The following is a 12,675-nucleotide window of genomic DNA, read 5'->3' on the forward strand; positions in this document are numbered from 1 at the left end:
ATTATGGATGACATTGTTTAGGGCAGATGGGGGGGTGGTTATTTCATGGTAAACTGACGTCAGTCTGACCACTTTATGTTTTGGATCAGGCATTCCCCAGTGCTGTGAGATACCAGTGATGGCAGTGAAATGGACTCCAGGGTCCTTCTGCTGTGGAAATCATTTCCTCTTGACCTTGTCTTTTCTTGAAGCCCCATACACCCAGTCCTAGGCTACCTGGTGGGGGGAGGTGACCCCATGTTAGGCCACCCCCAAACAGGGTGAGAGGCAGGCAGAGTCAGCATCTTAGGCTCTTCCCCATCTGTTCCATGCATCGCAGTGGCCGGAAGTCCGGGGATGATCAGACCAGCTTGCAAACTTTCCATCCTGTTCTGTTCATTTTCTTCTTTTTGGCTGAACCCCCAAAATACTTGGCTTGATTGTATTAAAGGTCATACTAATTATAGTCCTATAAGTGAACTACTTGTTCTTTATATTTGGTAAACGTATTGTCATTTATTAAATCTATGCCAGGTATGTTTTGAGTTTTATTTAAATTATAATTCTCCGCTCTGCTCATATGGGCCAAATTCACAAAAAATGGGAAGTGCCCTCTCACCTGGCAAATGAGAATATGCCATCTCGCTTTCTGGAGGCTGTCTCACTCTGCTGTACTGAGGAGAGAGTAAACCAAGGAATTAAAGGTGTAGAATGAGAAGTTCAGACATGAAGGAATAGAGTTAGTCCCAATAGTCCCAACTGTCTGGTCCTCCTAACCCTGTTCTCTTATATCCTGGCATATGACAAGAAGTAAGTATCTGAGAGTATTGGCAGGTCAAGTTCTACTCCTTGTTTGGCTCCATAATAAAATCTTGCCAACATGTCCTAAAATATTTAATTTCAATCCTGGCTCCTAACTTCCTTCTCTCATCTCTCGCTTTTAGCATCATCCCCACCCCCACCCCCCCGCCCGGCTTCTTTAATAATCTATCATAACCCATCACAGAAATCTGAGGTTTGACAGCATTCTGTAGCTATATCTGGGGAAAGTTGATCAGATGGGAGAATCAATGGAAGATAGAATTTTAAAATACACATTATGAAGATCTTTTAATCCTGTGACCCAGACCAGGCCTAGATCCTTGTGAGAAATTGTGGCATTCCTGATATTTCCTCTTTCCTTTTTTTTTTTTTTTTTTTTAAGATTTTATTTATTCATTTGACAGAGCATACAAGGAAGGGGCAGGCAGAGGGAGAAGGAGAAACAGACTCCCTCAGACCAAGAGTCCAATGAGGGGCTTGATTCCCGCACCTTGGGATCATGACCTGAGCTGAAGCCATACACTTATCTGACTGAACGACCCAGGCGCCCCCTGATATTTCCTGTTTCAGTTCTTTTTTTTTTTTTTTTTAAATCTTCCATCCACATATTAAATACAACCCAAACTTAAACTCTTCCATTTCAGAAGATTGTAATATGCAGTCCTTCCCTAATTTAGGCAACATTTTATATTATTTTGTAGATACAATATGTTTTTTATTGTTATTATATATCTTAACATATTTAGATAATCTAGAGAGAAAGAACCATGACTACCTAGTCTTTTACTCTTCAGTATCTTACTTTATAAGACCTTTGGAATTCATTAAATGAATCTTTAAATCTATTTGCCAGATTATTTAAGATAAATTACTTCTTTTGGTTTCTGCTTATGTGCTTACTTCCATAATCAACCAGAAATGTATAGCGGCAGTTTTACACCAGATATAAAATGCACAGTTTCAATGGTAAACAAAGACAGCATACTGCTTTCTAGCATATGCTGGAAGACCAGTTTCACTGTTAGTAGATAACTGTGCTTGTGAGAGTGTGTATAAGAAAAAGTGTGTGTAGAGTGTGTTCCTCCAATTGTATTATCAGGAAATAGTCTAATTTCCCCTTCTCTATTGAAAATCTAAATATCGCTGTCTGACTTCCAGGTAGACCCTTTAAGGAAGAACATTATTCCTATGGTAATTTCATACCATTATTAGCTTTATATAGTACCAGCCTGGACACTGTTGTCCTTCATATGCAGGGCTGGTTTTGAGAGACATGTTGGCTTGTTTTTAGCATAGTGGCAATATAGTTACTTTGAGCTACTCCTGCCTCTCTTCATGGTTTCAGCACACTCCCAACTCTGGTCTAGAAGTGTAGGGATACCCAAAAAGTAAAGATATCTCTGTTTTAGACATCTCAGCACTTTCTACACTTTGTAGTTTGCACAGTGGTTGTTGCTAGGATAAATCCATTATAGAAGTAGGCCTAGAAATGCTTCTCTTGCTGTTAGAAAACAAATCCATAGTTAGACTGCACCGGGTAGAAAGCGACGAATGCCATAAGAAATAATTAGGTATAAAGTATTACAGAATGTCAGAAGGATTCGTTCAGTATTTATGAAGGATGTTTACATCTACAGGCTTTATGATAAGCATGTTACAGATCCTCAAGGATCTGAATCTGATGGAAAAACCACACATATAAATAAATAATTGTAACACCGTTGGGAGAAGCACGATGATAAGAGGTACAGACTGTCATGGAGTGTAAAGGAGAGCTCCCTGACCAGCCTAGAAGGCTGCAGAAAGGCTTTCTGAGAGAACTGAGGGCTGAGCAGGTCCTCGTGGAGGGACTGGTATAGCCCGCAGAGTAAGAGGAGCTGAGGAAGACGGGTGTGTGCTAGGCAGGCAGCCTGTGGTTAGGGAGGGGAGTTCTGCTTAAAGCAATAGGAAGTACTGGATGAAAACACAAAAACTTCCTTAGGAACCTGTAGGCCTTCTAACCCTGGTTTGCTGTTAGCTCTTTGGGACAACGTATTCACGTCATCCGCCTTCCAGTCTCCTAGAAAGAAATAAAGGTTTCTGCACAGCAGTCTGGCAGAGTTGTACAGATGACACCGACCACCTGGAAGGGTGTTTCTTATCCTTCCAGTTTTCTCTGAGCTTCGTAGCCCCTGTAGGTCAGTTTATAAATTCCCTCCTCCAGGCCCCACTACAAATCCCCCCCTGCCACTCAGCTTCCCAGAGAACTTGGCTGCTAACCTCCGTCATGGTGTTTGTGACACTGATGGCCTGGTGTCTTCCCCACCAGTCTGTGAACCTGACCTATTGCAAACCCTCAATAGATGTTGTGATCTGTTGAATCTAGGGAATTGCCAGAGGCAGATCCAGCTTACATTTATAAAATTCTTTTGTTCACACATCACCAAGTTCCAGACACTTGGGAGACATTTCAGTACAGTTATTACCTAACAGTTATTACCTGTTATTGCTGCTTTTTCCTAATTACTTAATCCTTAATGTCCAAAAGGTGAAGGTCCTTCTTGACTTGAACCTAACGTCTCGTCAGGTTGGACAGTATTGTTGAAGTAACTTTTCGTTTCAATTCTTCATCAGTAGTCCTGGAGGCCTAATTTAGCTTTTGTCATTTAAAAGCCTCATCTTTGAAAACCAGAAGAATTTGGTAGGTAAAAGACTGTATTTTATTAAATGCCATCTGGCAGTAAATCCGAATTATTTGGATCCTTTTTGTTCTCACATTTTCAGTTGTTCCTCCCAACCTTTGCAGAAAAGGAACTGTCCATCACTTGATGGAGCGTTATTTTGTGGGTCACTGTTTGCCCAGGGTCCTGTGAAAGCTTGACTGTCATTGCAGACCGAGTCTGAGCAACGGTTTCTTTACTGTCCTATCCTCCAGTTTTTCCCGAAAATACACGTACTTTCAGCCTATCAAAAACTGTGTCTTTACGTGTATGTGGATATACTTTGTCTGTTAACACAGTGACAGCCATTGAGAGTCGCGTGTGAGTATTTGTAACGTGTCGTATTCTCCTTTCTTTGTTGAAGCGCTCTCCGTCCTGTACTCCAGCTAGCAAAGGCAGACGTGTAAGAAACTACTGCACTGTGTGTTCCCACCCCATGCCCTCCACCCTGTCCCCTTCCCTTCGTGCCTGTGGTTGCGGAACACGCTAACATCTCCGTGGCAGACTCCCGCCCTTACTGCATGCTGTGTGCGGCTGCTCCCGCTATCGCTACGCTGCCTTTCTGCATTTTCTTTTTTCTTTTTCTTTCTTTTTTTTTTTTTTTTTTTTGGCTTTGGCCGTAAAGCTTTAGGAATGTTCGTATAAATTTCAGTAGCCAAACTACTATAAAATTATAAGATGTCTTTTTAATCTTTACTAGGGGAAAAAAGTGATCCTAATATATGCTTTCCAAATTCATCATCTACAAAGTATAAATGAATTTCTAAATAAGAATCTGATATAAGCAGATATGTAAAGATTTCCTAGAGATTTTAATTATGTGGGAAAAAGACATTGATGATACATATTATATAGAATTCAAAAGAATTTGGGGCAACTTACAGATCTTACTGATTATAATTTTTAGTAAATCAGTTCTGCAGAAAACTTTGATAGATTATTTGATGTGGTTCAGAGGAATATCCCTAAATATATTTATAGATTTGAGGCAATAATATTAATAATAAATCGTTTATACTCTAAGGTGTTTCCAAGATTTTTAAAGATATTTTGACACTGTATATATTGATAACAAGCTATAAGCAACATCCTATGCTGATGCTGGCCCAGTATTTCTCAGTACTAAGGGGGCCAGCCACTGTCTGTATCCTGCAAGATTCCTTACATGCCCAGCATCCACCCCAACATCAATATACACAACATACACACCCCCTAGTGGAGAAGCAGGGGGTTCGCTGACATTGTCAGCCCTGGTTTTCACCAGCAACATAAAATAGTAACATGAAAAAGAAACATCTGTGATAGAGACAAGCTTTTGAACTTTCACCTGTCAGTTTCAGAACCACTGCTATTGATCAACACCTTGATCAATAGTGTTAATTCCTATCAACACTATTGGAAAGGGGCTAAATGGTGGAATTCTCTGGTTTGCAGAGAGCCTGGGAAGCCGTAGGCAGACTGCTTCCGGTGTCCTTATCTTTCAGATGTCCGGGTGCATTGATGCCCAGTAAACGTGATGAATCCTTACTTAGCATGTTTTTCCAAACCACTGTTTAATAATGAGTAAGCAGGTCAGATACCAGTGGTTTGACCAGTAGAACTATGACTTTAATATCTCATTGATTAATGACGTTTCTTAAGACTACTGGTTCAACTGATCTTTTTTTTAATTCTTCTGATACTTAGATATTTAGTTAAAACCATTGGGCACTTGTATTCTGAGTATGTGTTAAGTGTACCCTATAACCTCCAGAAAGGAAGACCAAAACTTTGTGTGCCCAATTATATTAGGGTTCAAATCATCAGCCTGTGAATTGACTGAGTTTTTAATAAGTTCTTTTTAATGTGGTTATAATTCAGAGAGATTTTCTTTTTTCTGGTGAAGTAGAGTTATATCTCACCTGCTTTGCAGACTTCTAGGGGCCTTGGCCTGCCAAAGCACTTCTGTGAATCTTGATACAAAGAAAAATTTTTGATGGAAATACTGTTCAGTCTATATCTCCGTTCTGTAGGATATGAATAAGCCTCACTTAACTAGAGCCTCTTGACGTATATGTGTTTTTCTTAAATGCAGATGGTAGGCTTGATAACCTGTTTTCCCGGCTTGCTGGAAAGCTCATTGGTTATATATCTGACAAATTAAAAAACCACCTGTGAAGAGTGGTGATGTCTCTGGTGGAGCCGAGGGGAGAATCACTGACTCTTCAGCAGGCACAGAGAAGCATGTCCCAGGGATAGCGAGGCACCTGGATGGTCCTGGGAGGCAGCAGGCTGTAGGACACAGGCAGTTACCATTCCCAATGGTGGCCTTGACTCCAGCAGTGACATACAATTATGTTATATGCTGCTTTCAGACATGCAGTTGGTAATACTTTTATAAACTTGAAATTCTTACGATTCCTACATGGCCTACAAGTGAGGTATCACTGTTCAAGGTTCAATGTGTTTTATTTCTAGTCTGCTATGAGTTTCCATCTACAGTTTGAATACTTAAATTCTTTTTAAGTGTGTTACCCAGTTAGGCATAGCCTGAGAAAGATTCGTTATTAATATTAATGCCTGAATGTAAGTGGTTATGGAAGGGTCCACAGTGTTTTCATTAATAGTGAGGAACATTGAATGTCTCATTTTAGGTTACTCCTTTGGAATTTGGAAGAGAGATTATACATAGCTAACATGTAACTTAACTTTCTTTTGTTTTCTGAGAACATTTGTAAATTTTCCAGAGTAGATTTTCAAGTCGATATATTGAAAATAAGGAGAAATTTTCAGAAAGAGTCACAGTCTATATTATTTGTAATTAGCAAGATTGCACTTGCTAGTTGTAACCTCCAGTGATTTATTTATTCTTTGCATTAGGGCAATAAAATACTAGATTCTCTGTTTTCCACATGATATGGCATTTCCATAATACTGTTTTTTATCATAAGCTCAATTAACTGAAAAATTATATTAGTCTAAAGTTTGAGGTTATAAAGTGTTTCTGAGTACAAAAAAACTGGACTACTTGCCACTTTGTTTCCAAAATATGTCTAGCTAAAGCTAAAGATAATTGATGATCATTGTATTTTTTCTATTAACTTAGAATTTTATATTTACAAATACAAAACAACACGTTAGATGTAAGCTTTTTTAAAAATTCTGTATCTAATTTGTATCAAATCTTGGTATCTTTTACTTTAAAACCAGGTTTCTTATGAGAATGTTTTGCTTATATTCAAATCTGTAATTATTTTTGGAGTAGAAAAGGCCCAACTCAAGATGAGTTGTTTTAGTTGTTTTTATTATTTATCAGAAAACCATACTGCATAATTTGAGGATTTCACCTAAAAATCCAATCTGATCCTGGGGGGAAGAAACTTTTCTATTTCATTGCACTAGTCTAAAAATCAATTTTGTGGATTACTCAATAGGGAAATCCTAAATAGATTCAAGAAACATTATGGACTTTCTACATGACAGCGTTCTGCATTGTGGATAATACTGCTGATACTTTTTTTTTTTTTTTTTTTTTTGCCCAAAGAGTAGGGTGGTTGGTAAAAATGATGTTGGGGTGTAGTAGATGTTTCTAATGTCTGTTCATCAGAATAACTCCTTGAAGTAGGTTTACTTGGAAAATGAATTAGTTAACCAAAAACTAGGGAAAAATCACATTTAGGTAAAGATATAATTCTTATCTTTCTCAGTAGATTGCAGTGGATTGCTTATACTGTTCAGTTAAGTGGTACTCAGTACTCAGTGGGCCAGCCACTGTCTGGCCCAATATTTGTTTCCAAGAACTTCTCCAGATACTGTCAGAAGGTACTGTCCAGTTAATGTTAGCTATGTATTGTTTTTCACTATTTTCTCCTTTTTATCATTTTTTATGATCATAAATGCAATTACTGTATTGTGATATCTCTGCTATAGATGTAGATCATGTTTGTCAGCTTTTCCTGCTTCATTAATTCAAGTCATTGCTTACGTTTAGTGCTATACAGTTTTCAAAACACAAAGAATTTAACTTCCATGGTTTAAGTATATTATTAATGATTGTATTATAACCATGATAGAAGTTCAGAAGGATGGTGGTAAAAGTTCGGAAGGTAAATATAATTGATGTGCTAATAATAAGATGCTTTGCTGCCATGTTATATCTGAATCATTACCAATCATCAAATTAACCTTAGGCTGTCTGAAAAGTCTGGCTTATAGTTATTGAGTATTCTGAAAATTCAGTAAAATCAATTGCTTTTTAGTGGATAGGATAAGTCCTTAGTTAAAAATATATGAATAAGCATTTGATTATAGATAAAATTTGTAACAGCTTGAAAAAAGCACGCTGATGGTAATTAACACTTCGAAATAGAAAATAAGGAAGTGGTATTATATTTATATTTTTCTTACTCTTCCTGTTAAATCTCTTTTGAGATATCCTTAACACTGGCAGTAATTCAGAAAGGAAATGAAATACATAAATCTATTAATCTAACAGGTAGCTTCTAATAGCTGTTAGAAGATGTGAGAAAAAAAAATTTTAGTTTAATATTCAAAACGTTATTGCCATGAGTTTTATTCATCTTTACCAAACTTTGTTCCTTGTATTTCTAAGAAACATACTTTTGAAAAATAAAGTGGTAATTTTTAAACTTTTAAACATTCACGGTTTTTTAAAAAATCAGTATCATTATAAATGGCATAGTTAAACTTTTTAAATATACTCAACACCATCTCAAAATATTACTAAAATATTTTTACTTATTTTTAATTTGTTTTAACAAAAACTACCTGATTTTGTTTAATCTCTGGAATTTATTTTAAGAACTTAGAGTTCCAAAAAGCTGGTATGCTAATTTTCATTATTCTGTTTTATTAGAGTTAGTAATGGAATAATTTTTAAATCTAAGTGTTTCCTCTTTTGAATAACCAGTTTTACCTCATGCAGCTAAGAAAATCATTTTAAAATTTATGCTCATTTCTGTTTTCTTTTTTATTTATGAGTTAAAAACTTGTTAGGAGCTACAGACTTTTTATAAATGACAATAATTCTAAAGAAGGGCCAAGAGGTATGTATTTAAAGCCTCGAGAGTTCTTTAAGACTCACTAATTTCTGTAACCAAGGATTGAACTTTGATGGTGTATTTTTTCCTTTGTTCAGTATCATACTGTCTTCATGTCACAATTTTCACAGGGTTATGAAACATGATGGTGAATGTTTGAAGGACGAGCTATGGGGAGGGAGTGGGTGGTGGGTGGATGTTTAGGGGAGATGGTTTCTGTAGTGTACAGGTCCCAGCAGGGGGCGTGCTGACAAAATGCCTTAAGGCAGCGTGTTCTAATGTCTGCGCAGGAAGAGGTAATCAAACCATGTGCTCGCCTCTGGCCCGTGTATATTCACGGGGCTCACAGAGCAGACCTGCTTTCAATTGTCAGCGGGTACTCCTGCCTTTCTCATTTTTGAGGTGTCTTTAAAGTAACTGGACTTGGAGGCAGAAAGCCACAATATTAACTGTCCAGTCTCATTCACAGCATTATCCTTTGCACAGAAACTTATGCTTTTACCTCTTTTGCTCAGGCTACAGGCTACATTGTGTGATATGTCAGAAACTTAAATTTTACTAAAATGACCCCGTTTTTGCATTTAACAAATCCCCAACTTGGACCCTTCCTTAAAACTTGAGGAGCAACTTAACTTGATTATATGAGGTCATTTTAGGTTCTTACTGGTGTAAAATGCATCAGGACTGCTTTGCTTATCAATTCCATTTTAACAACCCCTCCCCCATGGATTCTTATTCAGCTGGCAATTTATGTAATGGTATGGAAACTTAGAAGGAGGAGATTTCTAGAAAATAGGATCTTTCTGCCTAATCTCCAACCCAGATTTCTATTCCACATTAATAATTTAAAAGAAGTACCTTCTCCATGTCTGTCCTGCATAACATTGTGAACTAGGCAAAACTTGTCTTAGAGGCTCATCATCTTGCTTTCACTCTCCTGTTCCTGGTCAGAGTTCCCTGTCAGGAAAAGAGATCATGTAACTCATTCTCAATGACTGTTAAGTTGCTTTGAGTACCTTTACTGTGGAGATGCCTCAGGTACCACAAAAAAAAGACTGGATTTGAAGTCAAGGAGTGGGATTCAGGCCTGGTTCTCCCACTTCATAAGCTATATTCGTTTTATGAAATCAATCACATTGCACACTTCAGAGCTGACATACAGCTAGTATGCTTCAGCTCAAGTGTTCCAGTTTTTAAAATATTCAAATACCTTCCTAGCTGATGGTACATGGCTGCTGCTCCAAGTTCCTTAGATGTCCTCCTGGAGACCTTCTCCCCACTTCTCCTGAGCACAGTAACTAAAGGTTTAAGGCCTTGTTGGGAGCCATGTGAGTCATCACCACCAAATCCTTGCCTTGTGGTTTGCCAGAAAACCTGCCTGTGCCCAGCAGAGGACTCCTGCAGGGTTAGCCAGCCCACTAGCCAGTCCCTACAAGAGTAACCATTATAATAGTAAAGGAAAAGAAAAAAAAAATGTTTTAAGTACCTACTTAAAATCCTTAAGCTGATTGTTCTTATTGAATAGTAACTTATGATCTAAGCGTTGTTCTTGCCATACAATATAGCTGAAACAAATTCCCCAACCTCTTTTTGAAATTGCTTTCATTGCCTTTCATTTCAAAAATGCAATCCTGATAATTTTGAAAATTGCCAAGCTGAATGTATCATCGATCAGTATGCTCCATAAGATCTTTAATGCTAAATTTTAACCCCAAGCATTTTGAGTTTCTAAAAATACTTGGTTAAAAGGATGCAGCTGAATATAAGTGCTGCTATTTCTACTGCTGCAGAATAAAAAGGCAGTGTTGCCCCAGCCAACACAAAATGGACAAATTAGTTTCTTTTACTTTGAAGTAATGCCTGGTAGATGACCAAATTTTCTTCTTATGAAGGACAAAATTATCTCTAACCTGCAGCACATACTCTGTTAAGTACTCGGCACTTAATTCACACATATGGTTACGTTTGTGGAATGCAAGCCAAGAACGTGTAGTAGAGACAGTGCTCGAAGTCAGAGACTGGCAGTGAAGATGGGAGCATTCTATTAACTGTTCTCTTTATCTTTGTTTACATTAAAGCTCATGGTTATGCTTTTGTGTAATGACACATCCCAAAGGTGAATTTCAAACTGAAGTTTGCTTTCTTCTTCTCAAGGAATGTTATCATGATCATGCCTTACAGAAGTTTGCTAAGAGCTGCACATTGTTTGAAAGTGATTTCTTGGGTTTTTTTTTTCCCCAACTTATCTTCCTAGACCGATCCCGTTGAGAACACATATGTACGGAATCCGAACGTCAAGGTTAACATCCAGTCAAGGTCCACATCTCCTTCCACTTCTAGTGAAGCTGAGCCAGTTAAGGTGCCTCATTGGAGCAGTCTTGCTCCCCAACTGTTCACTTGTGTCAGGAAAGAGGGAATTGCAAAAAAACAAGTGAAATCTGACTCTTCTTTTAATCAAATGTATTATATAATAAGTCATAATATATTGGAGATCATTGCATTTGACTGATAATGTAAATAGGACTCTGAAACCAAAGTCGAAAGATGCCCCCTCCAGATTCAACCTAAAATAGACAAATACTTATTTACTTATAAAGGTAGTCTTTATTTTAAGTAGAGGACAATGTGGAACAGAAAGAAGGGTTTTCTCACTTTTGGAATTGTCAGATATAAACTTGGTAGGCACCTGGCCGTTTCAGGTGCCATTCTCAGTAAATCTAGTAAGGTCTTCTACACAACTGTTACTTTGTAAGTACAGCTTAAAATGAAAATTGCCACTGCTGGCCACTGAATACTTTATTCTAACTGCTCAGTCAGCAAGAGGCATTCAACTGTATCGTGTCTTTTGATAGTACAAAAACAGTGTTGTTTTGTACCTCATGTTAGTCACTGGTTTCAAACAGCCAGTCGGCCAGTTTGCTCAACAGAGGTCCTTTCCTCACCAAGTCAGAAGCGTGTGTCATGCCTCAGGGAAGCCCTCCTGCCTCAAGATGCAATTCGGATTCTTCACTAAGCTCACAGTTCTGACACAGCCCCTTTGTTTCCTGAATTATCTCTAGAGCTATGTCTCGTGTTCCAAGAGAAGCAGTTAGTCCACTTTGGAAAGCTGTCTGAAGTGTGATTTGTAGTTAGATTCTGACTTGATTTTTTACAACCCTGTGACAGACTACCTCAGACTAGTTAAGTTGATGAGTCTCTGCTTTTTTTTTAATCATTGTTTAAATATTTCAAGTTTATACATCTTTTAATGCTGAAATATCTCATGCATACAGAGGTTAATAAATACACATGTAACTCACCCACAGATTTAACAGATGTGAACATTTTGCCCTGTCCTTTTCAAATTTGTTTTCAGAGAGAGAATATTTCAGAGAGTTGGAACACCCTTTCCTATACCGTTCCCCTCTCTCCCTTCTCAGACATATCTAAAAACCCTGAAACGGATGTGCATCTTCTCCTTGGTTTTACATTTCACTTCATTTATATCCATAAACAATATATGAAAATGTTTGTTTTACATTTGTTTTACACAAACATAAATCTTCATTTTTTTCATTATGCTTTTGAGCTTTACTCATCTAGATACATGTCCCTTTAGTTGATTCATTATAACTGTTACATAATAGTTCATTGTATGAATATACCACAACCATTTATGTATTCTCCTAGTGTTAAATGTTTAGGTTGTTTTCAATCTTTCTTATTACAATCAGTGCTGAAGTGAACATCCTAGTATCTGCTTTTGCAGATATGCAGTTTGTTTAGCGTATACTGGGAAGCTGAATTATTGGGTTGCGTGGTGTATGCATTTTCAACTTTAACTAGATTTTGACAAATTATTTTCTACAGTGGTTGGACCAATTTTCTCTCCCACCAGCAATATGTGAGAGTTCCCCATTTTCCCACATCCTCACCAATCCTTGGTACTGTCAGACATTAACTTTAGCCAATTTGATGGGTGTGGAGTGGCATTTTTGTTTTTAATTTGCATTTCCTTGATCTCAAGTATTCAGCATCTTTTTATGTTTATTGAGCACTGGTGGTTTGCCTGTTTATGTCTTTTGTCTGTTGTTCTATTGAATTATTTTTCCTATATTTGTAAGTGTTCTTTATGTAATCTAGATACTAATCCTTAG

General features: G+C 37.5%; 1 protein-coding gene across 23 annotated transcripts in view; it reads left to right on the top strand.

The window, feature by feature from the left end:
* The window catches only part of CDC42BPA (CDC42 binding protein kinase alpha), a 329,433-nt gene that overhangs the window by 266,187 nt on the left and 50,571 nt on the right, over positions 1–12,675 (top strand). For 4 of the 23 annotated variants that reach the window (XM_082702369.1, XM_082702391.1, XM_082702385.1 and 1 more), the window contains 2 exons: positions 3,865–3,903; positions 10,794–10,898. The exons of 8 other annotated variants lie outside the window; for them this stretch is intronic. In XM_082702369.1, the coding sequence (XP_082558495.1) occupies positions 3,865–3,903; positions 10,794–10,898 (144 nt within the window). The remainder of the gene's footprint in view (positions 1–3,864; positions 3,904–10,793; positions 10,899–12,675) is intronic. 11 more of the 23 variants (XM_082702387.1, XM_082702375.1, XM_082702390.1 and 8 more) reach the window with 4 other exon arrangements.

Source organism: Mustela nivalis (assembly GCF_964662115.1).
Source record: "Mustela nivalis genome assembly, chromosome: 16".
NCBI classification, from domain to species: domain Eukaryota; kingdom Metazoa; phylum Chordata; class Mammalia; order Carnivora; family Mustelidae; genus Mustela; species Mustela nivalis.